The 15,052-nt window shown below is 38.0% G+C and overlaps 5 protein-coding genes and 2 non-coding genes across 8 annotated transcripts; 2 read left to right on the top strand and 5 right to left on the bottom strand.

Annotated features, from left to right (window-relative positions):
- Window positions 1–482: 482 nt before the first annotated feature.
- LOC108810802 (heat shock 70 kDa protein 16) lies at window positions 483–4,386 on the bottom strand. 2 transcript variants are annotated; one of them, XM_018582885.2, is made up of 10 exons: window positions 4,278–4,386; window positions 2,782–4,032; window positions 2,369–2,581; window positions 2,129–2,224; window positions 1,946–2,035; window positions 1,601–1,792; window positions 1,339–1,485; window positions 1,116–1,244; window positions 879–1,000; window positions 483–734 (listed from the first exon to the last, which is right to left on the bottom strand). In XM_018582885.2, exons 2-10 carry the CDS (start codon window positions 3,958–3,960, stop codon window positions 635–637), a joined length of 2,268 nt encoding a protein of 755 aa, XP_018438387.1. In that variant the 5' UTR covers window positions 3,961–4,032; window positions 4,278–4,386; the 3' UTR covers window positions 483–634. The 2 variants fall into 2 exon arrangements, with proteins under 2 accessions (XP_018438387.1, XP_056856320.1); XM_057000340.1 differs by having other exon boundaries at window positions 4,273–4,369.
- Window positions 4,387–4,878: 492 nt separating this feature from the next.
- Window positions 4,879–5,320, bottom strand: LOC108860953 (uncharacterized). Its single transcript, XM_018634790.2, has one exon. It carries the CDS (start codon window positions 5,318–5,320, stop codon window positions 4,976–4,978), a length of 345 nt encoding a protein of 114 aa, XP_018490292.1. The 3' UTR covers window positions 4,879–4,975.
- Window positions 5,321–7,297: 1,977 nt separating this feature from the next.
- On the top strand, window positions 7,298–7,369 carry TRNAW-CCA (transfer RNA tryptophan (anticodon CCA)). Its single transcript has one exon. It is a non-coding gene; the product is annotated as a tRNA-Trp (tRNA).
- Window positions 7,370–7,507: 138 nt separating this feature from the next.
- LOC130505744 (pentatricopeptide repeat-containing protein At1g11630, mitochondrial-like) lies at window positions 7,508–8,964 on the top strand. The gene has a single exon (XM_057000342.1). It carries the CDS (start codon window positions 7,618–7,620, stop codon window positions 8,824–8,826), a length of 1,209 nt encoding a protein of 402 aa, XP_056856322.1. The 5' UTR covers window positions 7,508–7,617; the 3' UTR covers window positions 8,827–8,964.
- On the bottom strand, window positions 8,827–12,215 carry LOC130505743 (G-type lectin S-receptor-like serine/threonine-protein kinase At4g11900). Its single transcript, XM_057000341.1, has 8 exons — window positions 12,024–12,215; window positions 10,901–11,068; window positions 10,537–10,671; window positions 10,297–10,460; window positions 10,008–10,218; window positions 9,701–9,938; window positions 9,390–9,537; window positions 8,827–9,299 (listed from the first exon to the last, which is right to left on the bottom strand). The coding sequence occupies exons 1-8, from the start codon at window positions 12,199–12,201 to the stop codon at window positions 9,000–9,002; spliced, it is 1,542 nt and encodes a 513-aa protein (XP_056856321.1). The 5' UTR covers window positions 12,202–12,215; the 3' UTR covers window positions 8,827–8,999.
- Window positions 12,216–12,537: 322 nt separating this feature from the next.
- On the bottom strand, window positions 12,538–12,813 carry LOC130505742 (uncharacterized). Its single transcript, XM_057000339.1, has one exon. It carries the CDS (start codon window positions 12,811–12,813, stop codon window positions 12,538–12,540), a length of 276 nt encoding a protein of 91 aa, XP_056856319.1.
- Window positions 12,814–13,345: 532 nt separating this feature from the next.
- Window positions 13,346–13,425, bottom strand: TRNAL-UAG (transfer RNA leucine (anticodon UAG)). The gene has a single exon. It is a non-coding gene; the product is annotated as a tRNA-Leu (tRNA).
- Window positions 13,426–15,052: the final 1,627 nt, after the last annotated feature.

The raw sequence follows: 15,052 nt of genomic DNA, 5'->3' as shown, positions 1-15,052 counted from the left end.
ATCGACCGAGTCGTTGTGAGCTCGTGGCCACAACAAGACATGTGAGTAGTATAAAACAGCACCACTTTTGTCCTTGTTAGTTCCCAAACTTGGAATATTCTTCTCTGTGATTGATCTCTAACCACATCTTATTACTATTATTATATATATGCTTCACTAGTGATCTGTTTCAAAGAGCATCTTCCTCACCTCACGCACACATAATAGTTACAAAACTAGCAAAACCCAGTACTGTGAGAAATCCGGCTTAATGAGCTTTGGTTAATTATTGAAGTAGTTATATAAGTTAATATTTTTCCTTAAAAGAAACCATGCATGACAAAATCAGTACAATTTGTTAAAATATAAAAGTTGGTTTAACATATTCACCTTATAAACATCGAAATTGACATCCGACCATTAGTTTATTGTTCAAAAAAAAAAAAAAAGACATCCGACCTCAACCAGTAGCGATAAATCAGAAGCAAAGAAAGACAGAAAAACGCAACTTCTGAAAAAATCAACTTCGAGAATAATCGTTTTCAAACCGTTTGACAAAAATGAACATAATTGTTTATGTGAGAAGTAATAATGAGACTTTCGTCTTATTCTTTTGTTCAACAAAATTAATATCAAAGAACAAAAAAGTGAAAAATCAATCAAGCTCCATATCATCCGAGTTTCGACGTCCGTGGGATCCATTGTGTTCCGATTTCGTGGGGGGAGAGTTTGACTTCCCAATGTACTTGCACGTCCTGCAAACACATTCAAGCATCAGTTAACAAAACATGACACGACTAGGATCCATCATTTTGCATGAGTGAAGAAGTTTTAGCGGTTCTATTAACCAGATTACAGCTCCGGATGGCTATGTTTTAGGATCCATCATATTTACTTACGCGTTAAGAGCATCGGCCTTTCTCCTGATTTCACCAGATTGCAGCTCCGGATGGCTATGTGATTCTTGTTCCGTGGTTCTCTCCTGGAGCCACCTCTCGACTTTCTTACATTCATCAAGAACCTGAAGACCCAAAAAAAAAACATCATGGTGATATATAGTTAAACCATATAAGTTATCACAAAAGTCATATATTGCCAATAGATTGAGAGTAATGTTAGTAGTTTTGAATTCAAACCGCGTTCTTTCTTGGAGGAGGAAGAGACTCTGCAGCCATTCTATTATCTGCTATAGTTTTCGCAAGATCTTTTGATGCTTGTACTCTCTCTTCTCCATCTTTAAACCGATTTTCAATAGGATCAATGAGCTGTTCAGAGTTGAAACGTCATTATCAATCAGGACATGAAAGTCATCCGCAGTATACTAACCTTCATATACAAAAATCTCAAGGATTTAGTTACCTTTTTGATGTCATTCAACTTCTCGATGTAAGCATTTTCAGATTCATCATCACCATCTTCGTATAGCCATTCCTCTGTTTCTTGAAGATTTCTAGCGATGCATTCCCGTTCTGACTCAGTTGCAGTGCTTCTATATGTATTTAACATCTGTTGGTATACACAATATTATTATGCCAAGTGATAAATTCTTGAAGAGCGAGTAGAGATAATTTTAGCCAAATTTAAGGTGGAAGCCTGGGATCCTATTAGAGCCAGATAGTACCTTATCACGCATCTCATAAACAAAGGATTCAAGAGCATTTTTCTTATCCTTTGTCGACTCCATCTTCAGATCTTGCTCCACCAAAGAGTTTTCTCTCTGTTTGGCTTCCGATAACTCATTCTTTGTCAATGCACCAGAGACGTTCTCAACAACTGAAATTTTCATTCTTTTGATTGCCTTCTGATCGTTACCCTACACAGCACAAGAGAAACTCCGGATCAGCCATTTGGATGTTTCAGAAATGAATCGAGATGCCAATGCTTCAAGATCAGCTTCACTGTATCGGGCTTCAAGCTTTCTTACAATGAAACTGTATTTCTTTAGACGTTGTTAAATCATACTTACAGTAGAACCATCCTTTGTCGCAGGAGATTGATGGTTATTTTCGGATACTGTCTCTTCAGAAGTCGTATTCTCCTTAGGATCCTCTATTAGCTTTTTTTCAGAAACAGAAAGTTTAGACTCAAGTTAGGTAAAAACGTAACGGCTTATATTATCTGGAAATTTTTGGTATCAGCTTGTACTCACAAAAGCTGAATCGATGGTGACAATCCCGTGGAGATTTAGCTGAACTCTTACTTTGACACGTGCTGCTTCTCCGTGTGAACTTTGAAAAGGACCAATCTACAAGACAGAAAAAGAGTTCCATAAATTATGCAAAGCCTAATGGTGAAATAACCATCCAAAGCGTACTCAGAGGCTCTGAGAGTCAGAGCTATAAATCCTGAATGTATATCCAAAAAGGGGGAAGCCTGAGAGATAGCATACCGTAAAGCTTCCTATCCGACTTGGTGAGTCTGGAGATATTTCGTTATGGTCTGCGTAAAAGGCTTCCAAATGAAACGTGTTTTCTCTACGTAGAGTAAGAACCTTCACACTTGGAAAGACTTGGCCTTTAGGAAAGAGCATTTCATTCGATGGTGTGTTTATGGGACCTTTATCAGATGAAAAGCCAATTGAGAAAGGGAAAGAATCTTGAACCTGAAAATCGGGAAAGCGTAAACAAAAGACATCAGCAATTCACACTAAACAAATTGGTAAATGTATACACTCTGTCATGCTTTAACACACGCATCATATCTGTCACGACTCACAACTAATCTATTTATCTGCTCAATAAGTTTTTTAAACAGAAACAAGAAACTAAGAAAGAGTATTATCACAAAGAGAAAAGAGCGTACCTCATAATCTCGCACTCGAAAAATTGGACTGAGCATTGCACACTGAAGCGCACATCCTCGAGCTACGCACTCGCTTGCATTCACTGTCCTGCCTAGCTCCCTCTTAAACAACGAGCTTAGCATCTTAGATATAGCTGGGATTCTGGAACCTGAACCAACTAGCTCCACAGAATGAATCTGATCCAAACTTAGACCAGAGTCAGCCAAAGCCTTTTGACACGGAACAATTAATCTCTCCAACAAGCCTGATGACAAGTGCTCAAACTCTTCTCTCTTGATGAAGCTCTTCACATCCTTCTCCTCCATCAGACACTCTATATTCAGCGGAGCCTCAGCATTTGCGCTCAAGACCTTCTTCACTTTCTCACACGCCGCCCTTAACCTAACGCACGCCTTGGTATTTGTATATACATCGATGCTGTATTTCTCCTTGAACTCAACAGCAAAGTAGTTAAATAAAACCTCATCAAAATCTCTCCCGCCCAAGTTTCTATCAGAACCATGAGAAAGCACTCTCATGCTGCCAGACCCAAACGACGCCACACACACCTGCGTATCGCAGTGACCGATGTCGACAAACACAATGCAAGTAGGGCTCGAGTTAGCCGCCAAGTCCGTCTTATATATACCATATCCAAGCGCGGTAGCAGTACAATCATGCATCAACCTCAACGGCCTCAGGCCAGCAATGGCCGCAGCATCCAAATAAGCAAGCCTCTGCGAGTTAGTAAAATAGGAAGGAATCCCAATGACACAGTCCGAAACAGGCGTCTTGAGACTCTTCTCCGCCACCTGCTTCAAATGCGAAAGCAACATGCCTAATATCTGCACGGGACTGAAGCTCTGCACCTCGCCCATGTACCGAAGCCGAATCTGAATCCCACCATCAGCAGCAGAGTCTTCGGAAGTCTCGAAAGGGAACATCCTCAGATCCTTCTGGACATCAGGCTCCCTGAACTTCCTACCGATCAGCCTCTTCAGCTGAGAGATGGTGGATTTGGGATGCATAGTAGCAGATGCGGCAGCAGCAGCGCCCATGAACCTCTGTTTCTCACCGAAGGAAACCATACCTGGATTCTCTCGGTTGGATTCATCGTTCAACAAAACATCGATCCCGCGTTGCTTCGCAACGGCGATGACACAGTTCTCGTTCCCAACGTCGAATCCCACCACACTCATCTTCAACAATCCTCAAGATCTACCTCAATAAATTCTCAGCGAAAACAAAATTCTACTCCATGATCTTCCTTCCTGTTCAATCAAACACGAAGAGAATCTAAGTAATTGAAAAGCAATTGGATCAACTTCACATGGATGCGGGAGATTTCACCACTAATATGGCGAAAGGATCGTTGAAACTAAGAGATGATTTAGAGATTTGTTCTCTACGGTCCTAGATTTTTAAAGTAATTTCAATAGAGAGATCTTAGATACGCATTGTGAGATTCATCTACGCGGAGGAGCAATCGAAACGAGTGAGATGAGGAAGACCTTACGATGTTGCAAACTTCGAAGATTTGATGAAGGAACCTCCGATGACTTCAGACGAGGACAACGTGAGCGAAGACGATGACGATGCGGAAGAAAAAGAAAAGAGAGACTTAAGGGGAAAGGGAGAAGGAAACTAAATTGTATTTGCAGTTGAGTCCTTATAAATTCTTTCAAATTAATTTAATAACCCAAAGATATTTAGATAACAATACAACCGATAATTATATGTTTTTTTTTTGATAATTGGTTCAATAATTATATGTTTTACTAGAGTTTAGTTCTGATGATTCTATATACACCATTCTAAATTAAAAAGTCACATCTGATCATTTTATTTATACATTGAAATATTCATTTAAAGAATTTATACAATGTTTTTCTCAAATAAAACAAAATTTGTGAGAAGTATTAATTAATGAACCCTTGGTTAAACTACTAACCCAAAAGAGTTTTCACTGTTACATAAGATGGTTCAGTTTTGTACTTGTATGGGATACTAATTTGAAAAAGAAACTTTGAAATATATCGTGAACCAACTTTGTTATTACAACTTCAAGATTTATTTCCCCTTTTATATGAATGAAACAAAACTCATGATTTCTTCATATTACATTTCTTGATCAGTTTCTGTAATGGAGATATCAACAGAAATTAATCTAAGAAAGAAAAAAAAAAGTGAAATACAGAGAAGACAAATCAAAAATCAAACTTCAAGAGCGAAAATAGGCCTTGGTAGTCCATTGGTTGCACCACCGTGGAACATCTTCTTCAAGGCTCTCATGCTGCTTTGAGAATGCTTTTGAATTCCGCCAAATCTAACGGCGGATTCTATGTTCCGACGTAGCTTAGTCAAACTCTTACCGATCTTGGCCTTCAACCTTAACAGCTTCATCCTTAGAAAGGACGACGGATGAGAAGAACGACGAGACACCACGTCGACCTTTTGAAGCGTTTTGTAAATCAAGAACTTGGCTCGTCGGTGAGACACCTCTTCTGGGTCTTCCTTGTCCAGCTTTGAGTAAAGACATGGCTGTTTGAAGAGGGTCATTTTCAACGATGATATTTTGTGGAAGAGAGGAGTTGAAATGAGAAAGTATTTGTAGTCATTGCATGATCGAGGCAGTGCTGGTGCACTAACTTGTTTACCTGGCTTTTTTTTGTGATAATTTTTTTTTTTTGATAAATGTTTACCTGTTTTTTGTTGGTGTGAAGTTGTACCTCCTTGATAAAATAAAAATAGTAATACTATTTATTTATTTTATAAGTCAAACCATTAGGACAATAAGATATGGTAATATATTGAGGATGTTATGAGTATCCAGCTAACAATGCATAGTTAATGAATATATATGATCGTTCTTATTTGTTTTACAATAACACCTTAGTCTATAAACATTTCAGTTTAGAAGCTTGCCGTCCGAATACTTTAATTTCGTTTATTTTTGCTTTGAAAGTAAGGCAATAAGCTCCTTTGTAAAAAAAAGGAGTAAGGCAATAAGCTTACAAAGTCTACAAACTTAAATAATCAGATTCTTCTTCTTGTGTCCCTTGGTTTGAAGAACGGGTCTAAGGAGATTTTTATATCAATTTTCAAAGCTAAAAGCTGTTAGTGTTAGGGCTGGGTATTGTGAGGCCATATACGACTCCGGAGATTCATTTCTTATGCAGATGTTTTAAATTCGGAGACACATGCCACGCTGCCTCTACACACACCTCTAAAGACAAATTGTGTCTTGTACATAAAAAATCTCCAACTGTTCTAATGCTGGAGATTAGTTGTGTTTAATATATATTCTGTGAGATATATTTATACTATAAACCAGGCTATTTTTTCTTATCTAACTCTGTGGAGAGCCTCATTGTACGTAAATCTTCACCAACTCGAATTGAATTATTCATGTAGAGAAAGAAAGAAAGAAAAAGACTTATGAGTTATGCTGCCATTTATGTTGTCTAATCTCAAATCAAAACAAAGGAGACAGAAGGGAACACAGAAGCATCGTAAAACATTATCAAGAGGTCACAAGCTCTTCACACCCCTTTAGTTATCGGTCTTGAGCAAAAGAAACTATCCTAAACAGAGACAAATATGAAAACAGATAGATAAACTGTGTTTGTGAACACATTCATGACTAAGTATGCTAACAACAAACAGTGAAGCTAAGAATACTCTCGCCAGCTAGTTGCTGATGCTCTGGTTACTGCTGATCTTGTTGTGGCATCGAATATCCATAATGCTCTTGACCTTGTCCATAACCGCTGTAATAATACTGACTTGAATATGCTGCGCCTAGAGAACGGATATATAAAGAAAACAGAAGGGAACAAAAGATTATTATCAAATCTTCTAAATTTTCATTGGAAGTGGTTTCTTTTTATCATCTAGTATCATATGCAAAGGGGAATCAGTCACTTGTTTTGATGAAGGCCTTCTCCCCCACGAAAGCCTGAGGGTTGTTCCACCTAGTTACATACCATACCATTCATCATTCTAATATCTTCCTCTGCGCAACTTCTGAAAAAGAAGGATAAATACAAAATACATGATTGAACTGTGACATTGGTATTCAAAGTTGAGAGAGTTTCCAACAGCTGCAAAGCACTTCTCAGTTAACGAACCCACAACGCTTCCCAGCGAGTTTTTTTCTACATGCACAATCTTTTCATATTGGCCAAAAGACATTCTTCAGCTAATCATCCGTGATAGTAGGATCTAATCCATTAACAAAAACCTGGCCATAACTTGAAAATGTGTCAGAAACTACTTTGGAAAATGACTCAGTGGGACATATATGATTGAAGACTATAACTCATTATCAGATGGAACCCCTAGAGGAGCGCTCTGGTATGATTCTATATTAACATAAATAAACAAAGGTATAATGATAGGTATAATTATCTGTAAGTTCCACATGCAAAATGAAAAGAGTAGGAGGAGGGACACTGTCAACAAAATGAGAGCAAATGCAACCACACAGATACAATGGTGATCGTTTTATATCTCCTTGTGTACAAAATAGTCACCGGATCCATGGCGCAATGGTAGCGCGTCTGACTCCAGATCAGAAGGTTGCGTGTTCGATTCACGTCGGGTTCAAAACCCCGGTTTAAACATTGATCCAAATTTTTTATTATTTTGCTACACTCGTTATCCTTCCATCAGGACCGTCACTATTGGTGACAATAGATAAAAACATCAACGGTCCGTATCTGATTCAAGAAAACCATTCGAATTAAATTTTCAATTTTTCGTTCTCTTAAACCGGTTTAAACCTGATCTCTCTCTCTCCGGAACAGTCCCCCTCGTCGTCTCCATCTCTCCTGAAACATCATGAACCCTTACTGATGGCGTCTCTCCTCCGCATCCTAACATCCGAACCTCTCGCTCACAACGTGAACCAACTCCGATTCATCTCAACCGCTTCATCCCTCCTCACCTCACTCACCACCAATCATAAGAAGAGCCGGCACGTTCTCTCCCTCCTCAGAACCGAGAACAACCCAGATCGAATCCTCGAAATCTGCAGATCCGCTTCCCTCTCCCCTCACCACAACCACCACCTCCACCGCGTCGCCTTCTCCCTCGCGGTCGCCACACTATCCAGCCAGAAACACCTCTCCGCCGTGTCCCACCTCCTCGACGGGTTCATCAACAGCCAACCTCATCCCAGATCCGAGAGCTCCGCCGTCCGCGCGATCATCCTCTACGGCCGAGCGAACATGCTCGATCGGTCTCTACAGACATTCCACAACCTCGAGAGGTACGAGATCCAGAGAACGGTGAAGTCGTTGAACGCTCTGTTACTCGCTTGCTTGACGGCGAGAGATTACGAGGAAGCGAAACGAGTCTACTCCGAAACGCCGAGGAAGTACGGCATCGAGCCTGATCTCGAGACTTACAACCGAATCGTCAAAGCGTTATGCGAATCGAACTCGACGAGCTCGAGTTACTCAATCGTCGCGGAGATGGAGAGGAGGCGAGTGAAGCCGAGAGCTTCCACCTTCGGGTTGATGATCGCTGGGTTTTATAAGGAAGGGAAGTACGACGAGGTGAGGAGAGTGTTGAGGTTGATGAGAGAGTTTGGAGTTCACGTGGGTATCGCGACGTACAATATTATGGTTCGGTGTTTGTGCGAGGGGAAGAGAAGTAGAGAAGCTAAAGCGTTGCTCTGTGGAGTTGTGTCGAGTAGGATGAGACCGAACTCGGAGACGTATTCGATTTTGATTCGTGGGTTTTGCGGTGAGGGGGATTTGGATGAGGCGATGGGTGTGTTTGAGGTTATGGTGAAGAGCGGGTGCAAGCCGGGTAGTGAGTGTTACTTTGGTTTGATACGTTGTTTGTGTGAAAGAGGAGAGTTTGAGACGGCTTTGGTGCTTTGTAAGGAGAGTATGGAGAAGAATTGGGTTCCGAGTTTCAGTGTCATGAGGTGGCTTGTTCATGGACTGGTTGGTTGTGACAAGGTTGATGAAGCTAGAGAGGTGATTGCGCTTGTGAAAGAGAAGTTTTCTAGAAATGTTGACTTGTGGAACGAAGTTGAAGCCGAGTTGCCTTAGTGAACATGTAACAATTTTTGTGTGTTGTATCTAATTGTCATGTTACATGTTTCGATACCCCCTGAACAATGGAGTTACACTTGAACCAAATGTATATAACTTTAAGGAGAAAAAATAACATAATTTCAAGTTGAATCAGATTCAATCTCTCTTAAACAGCATTTACCAAGTTTTCATCGTCCTTCCATTGTTGATTGCGTAGCTTCGTTAATAGAGAATACATAGTCAGATGGTGGTAACACCTGATTGCAGTTCAAAACGTTTGTGAATGTTGGCTGTATTGGAACCCTGAGATCGTGATCGTTGCTCAGCATATAAACAATTTGTGAAATCGTGGGTCTGTCTTTAGGATGATCTTGAACGCAAAGAAGAGCGATGTGAACGCACCGCATCACTTCTTTTAAAGAATATGAATCTCCCAGAGATTCATCTATGATGCTTACACCTTTTGTATCACACCAAGATCCCCATGCCTGAAAAAATCATTAACAAACATTTTGGGTTTGAGCTGAACTTTAAAAGAACACAATTACAATGAATTTTGATCATGCAGAAACACTTACATAAGCGATAATGCTGTGTGTTCTGTCGTGAACAAACCTCGTTGCCTTTTTGCCTGATACGATCTCTAAAAGCAATACTCCAAAGCTATAAATATCCGATTTCTCTGAAATCATTCCGCCTAAGGCATATTCCGGTGACATGTAGCCGCTAAAACAGATCATTGTAACCAAGACTTCAGTTTTTATGTGTTACTTATGTTAGACATGCATGCTAACGTTTGATCAAAAGGAAAGTTGTTATTAGTAATGTTATAAACATAACATTTTAGTGTTTTCAAACTCCCTAAAAACATATAAGATGTCATACTTACAATGTTCCGACAATTCTTTGGGTGCTGTCATCGATCTGTTTGCAACCAAAGATCCTAGCGGTTCCAAAATCGGAGATCTTAGGAGTCATCTCATCGTCGAGAAGAATGTTGCTTGCCTTAAGATCTCTATGGATGATCTTGAGACGTGAGTCCTCATGCAGATACTGAAGTCCTTTTGTCGTCCCAATTATTATTTTCATACGCTTCTCCCAATCCAGTTCCTTGCTTTTAAGAGTGTCTATGTAGATAAAGAATAAAGGTTTTAAAATCACAATTTTATAAATTTATAGCTCTCATCATCACTTACCAAAGAGTAAAGCATCAAGGCTCTTATTAGACATGTACTCGTAGATAAGGAGTTTCTCCTCTCCATCCACGCAATATCCTAAAAGCTTCACAAGGTTCTTATGTTGAAGTTTTATGATCAAAACCACTTCGTTCTTGAACTCTATCAGACCCTGGCTTGACTTATGAGATAGCCTTTTGATCGCCACATCAATGCCGTTTGGTAGATTTCCCTAACGTTTAATAAAACACACACGACTTAGCTATCAAAAAATAAAAAAAAGATGAAACTAATCATACTGTTGGTTTACCTTGTAGACCGGACCAAAACCACCTTCTCCTAACTTGTTTTCCTCTGAGAAACCATTTGTTGCAGCCATTAGATCATGCAAAGTAATGTGTAACATCTGTCCTCCATCATTATCTTCTCCATCAATTATGCCTCCTTCAAGTATCTTTTTACTCTGTTCTTTGTCTGAAAAATACTCTGCCCTTTCAGAAACTTTGTAACGATGAATTAACTACCTCATGAAACTACTATTTAATCTCACCTTTTTGCGCTCTTTTGCTTCTTGGTGGAGATGAAAAGTAGTAACAATACAAACTAATGGATAGTGTAGCTACTCCTATTAATGGTACTAAAACGGCAAACAAGACGGGTCCGACTTCATGATGATTTCTTCTTCCTGAGATATAACCGAAAAAAAAATCTTATTAGACCATTTCTAAGTTACTTCTATATATATATATTTTTTTTATATATATTTATTTTTATATTTATCTTAAATAGAGAGATTCTCTAAAATAACATTTTTGAAAAAAAATAGAGATGCATAGAAAGGTGGATTTGAGATGCTCTTACGCTTTAAAAAATACTGATGCAATGCCTCTGGTTCATGATTGAAAAGTGCTTACCTTCGTTTGAGATGTCCTTTGAGATGCTGTCCGAGTAAAAAAGCCTGACATAAAACGTCCTACCCTCGCTGTTATTTGCATCAAGTTGTTGCAGATTAAAGATGTCATCACTGGTCCAAATCAAGCACCGGTCTCCATTGTATGCATAGGCCTTGCAGTAACAGTAGCCTAGGCAAGTTGATTCACATGCAGTAGTCAGAGGAGTATCCGAATCCGGATCAGCGGCTAGTTTCATGTTAAAAAGAGGAAGAAACTTTGTCCGTTTCCTTGCCACATTGATTCGTGGCTAAATTTATTTCACTCACGCAACCAGCAGATGAGTCATTTGAGTATATGTATGTGCCCTCAATATATGCTGGTCTAAAAGTAGGAGCACATTTGCAAGACGAATTCTCATAACAGATTCCGAACGAACCACAGTAACCATAAACCTCACATTTATGATCTGGAGCCGACCATGACGCATCCCACATCTGGTGCTTCTCAAGCCAGTTATAGGCCGTTAACTGTCCAGAAACATCCATAACCAAACGAAATGGATTTTGGTAACGTACTGAATAGGTGACGTATGACTCATTCAGGTTGAATTCAAAGCTCAGGTTACGGGCTGTAACTTTCTTGAAGATTCTACGTCGATCATCCCATGCACCACTAGACCAATATGATTTAGTTTCATTTAAAAGTATGATGAGAGACTTCCTTGTAATAGGGTCAACCTGGAGAGAGTAGCGTCCCGGTGATGGATCTTCCAAGGTGTTCCAACTAGTGATAAATTTGCTAGTAGTGTTCCACCGGATTTTAGCACCAGGAAGCCAAGTATCCGAGGGATAATCAAAACTCTGCCACAACACGGCGGCAGATGAAGTAGGTCCATCTCTAAGGATAAGATTACCACTATCAAGCAGAACAGCTTGAACATCTGCGCTGCTGTTAGAATCAATACTGGCGCTCCACCAAATTGGAAGCTCAGTATAATTATCATACAGAACTAAGCTTCCAAGTGATAAACTTAAGTTGACAAAAGTTATCTTTGGGACAGGAGATTCTTGATTTGCCACCCAAACTATAGTCTTTGGAACAATTTGCTTGTACCATATGCCTAAGTAGAACAAACTAGAAATACCTGGTGAGAAGAGACAGAGTTCGAAGACCCCATTCCTCGAGACAATGGTCTCAAATCCTGAAAGAGACTGATTTGTTAATATTGTGTCACTTGAATAAGAAACTTGTAGAGGCAAGAACATCATCAAGAATCCGTAGGTGGATATGAAGAACAGCTTCTTCCCCTTTAAGGTGTTCATGTTGGTATGACCACAAATTCTGAGGATAGTGTAGCAATTATTGATTACACAATGATGGAGTCTTATTGGCTTGGAAGTATTCTCAGTAGGGCACGTTGGAAATGTAAGTTGCAAGTAAAATACTAATCAGAATATTTTGAGCTTAGTTTATTTAAAACGGTTTAAAATAATGAACTTTAACAACTTTATATTCAAAATAAGAATCAAATTGATCTATTATATTCGAAATCACAGTTTTAACTAAAATAATTTTAAAAAGTAATATAAAAAAAGTACTCTACATATGAATTAACATATCAAATACAATTTCCAGTGATAAAGATGGTAAATACTTTTCTAAGCAATGACCATATCAACTCCTTGATCGGTGGCTGAAAGTCCGGTGCCTCTACCTTGAAGCTGGACACAACCCGCTTGGCATGCACCAACACAAATCTCTTGCGTAGCTTCGGTCACTTTCATGCATATTGGCATACATTCTCTGTGGCACAACGGCAATACTTTCTTTCCTAATAGTGCTTCTTGTCCAGCCACAATCTTCGTCCATGACAAAACCGTAATTGTCAATATCATCAAACTCAGGGTGGCTAAGTTTCTGCTCCGACTCTTCATCATTTTGTTTTGTACGTGGAACTATATTTATCAGATATAAAGATTGAGGAAGAAATGGTTTCTTGGGAGACAAGGGAAGGATTTTGAGCAGAAGGGGATGGTCAAGATTCAAAAGATAATCATGGCCTCATACGTGTTCATTTTTTCCGTGAGCATTCGCTATTTTAAAAACAATTAGATAATGAAGAACTGAGACCCAAAAAAAAACATTTTAATTTCCATCAGCTAAAAAATTCCAACAAAGAAAATATATACGCAGGGTCATATCGTATATATCCTAGTTTCATACATATACACAGTGCTCGTCCAGAGTTCTGTGGACTGTGGTGCCTAAAACACATCTTAAAAACAAGAGCTATCTTCAAAAAAGGAAAAAACACATGAGCTATCTTAAGGAATCAACGTGTAGGGGGCAAAAAGATGCTTAATTTGCAAGCAGAGATCGAAGAAAAGAGTAAAGAGATAATCTTTCCTACTCTTGAAAAGACTTTCTTGTGGATCAAGTTTCGCATCAATCTTGGAAAAAATATACTGACAGCTGTGAGATTTGAACCCACGCCCTTGCGGACCAGAGCCTAAATCTGGCGCCTTAGACCACTCGGCCAAACTGTCTTTGTGCAAGCATCATGACTTTACGTGTAATGATAGTTAATCATGTGTTCTCTATTATCGACATACGAAACGATACATCATATATATTCGTATATAAGATGAAGCATAGGAGAACCCCATTTGTAGCCAAAAAAAAAAAATTCATACACAGATCATTATTAAAAAACAAAGTAATTTCATACCTAATGGAGATTCAAATAAATAAATTCCCACAAAAGTAAATTACGTATAAATTTAGAGAGTTATATATTGAAAGCCTAAAGAAAAAACCAAAACTGATCCATTAGAAATTTAGAAGTTCTTATAACTCATGTAGGTATAGATGTCTTTCTCTGTTCTAATGAAATCCGTGAGTGCAGCTCTCATCTTTTCCATTTCATCGTCAATCTACAATCCTTTTTATATTGGTTGTTCTAATTGATTTTCGTTTCTTTTATTTCTCGCACAATTTCTCTTTGTGTATTCTATTTCATTTGACTCATGAGTTCTAACTTATTTTTGGGTTTGAGATTGCTTTCACTACTTACTAGTGACTACACCATGCATGTTTGTTAAAATGAAAATATAATATAACTGTTAAACAATCTGTTACAAAAAAAAATATAACTGCTAAACAAAATTATCTTTTACATCATTAGTATACTGTTGTGTATTATCATCTTTATAGTCTGTTGTACTGTAGACATATCTAGTCTAGAGCAAGAAGGTAGAGTTCCATATGTTTATATTATTATTTGTAAACTGCATTCTGCCTGTCTTAGATCTATAACATTCATATCCATAGAAAAACATTTATTATATATATGTTAAGTTGTATAGAATACTGGATAATGGGAGAGACAGTCCAATTTACTAATCTTTGACAACCAAATAAAGTAGTAAATCGATGTGTATTATTTATTCGATTTCTTTTCATCGTAACGTGCTTGTTTCACGTGCTTTGTCTCTGCCTATACCAAAAGATGAGAGGCAACCTCCTTTGTTGAAAATAATATTATGGTCCGAAGCGTATTTGCATATTTAATTTCCAGAAACATATAGTTTAGATATTCGAAGTATGTATATGTTTACATGTAATTTTGTCAAACTTCAAATATATTCTATTAAATCGAATAGGGGAGTATTATTTCACTACGGTTAAACTTAAAAAATTAAAATCCCTAGGTGTTTATTTAGAACTAGGTGATTCTCCCGTGCTCATGCACGGAAATAAATATTTACAAATAAATACTTTATTTTGTTTGTTTATACTCCCTCTGTTTTTTAAAGATAGATGTTTTAAAAAAATAAATTGTTTTTAAAAGATGTATTTTTATGTTTCCTATACAAATATTGCAAATTTCAATAAAATTGATTGAATTTATTGAAAGACTATTGGTTAAAATGCATTGGAATTTGATAATTTCTAAAAAATGATGTATAGTTAATGTGTTTTCTTAATATGTGTGAAAACACCAAGACATACATCTTTAAAAAACAGAGGGAGTATGTTTTAAGTAATCTTTTATTTGTATGTATAAAAAATTGTATTAAATATCTTTATGTTTTAAGTATGATATTTTGTATTATTTCAACCTTTTTTTTTGAGTTGTATATAGACTCAAAATTAATGATGATTTGTCTCATT

Source organism: Raphanus sativus, unplaced genomic scaffold (genome assembly GCF_000801105.2).
Source record: "Raphanus sativus cultivar WK10039 unplaced genomic scaffold, ASM80110v3 Scaffold2548, whole genome shotgun sequence".
NCBI lineage: Eukaryota > Viridiplantae > Streptophyta > Magnoliopsida > Brassicales > Brassicaceae > Raphanus > Raphanus sativus.
Note: the sequence above shows the minus strand (reverse complement) of the source record. Positions and strands in the feature narration are given on the sequence as shown.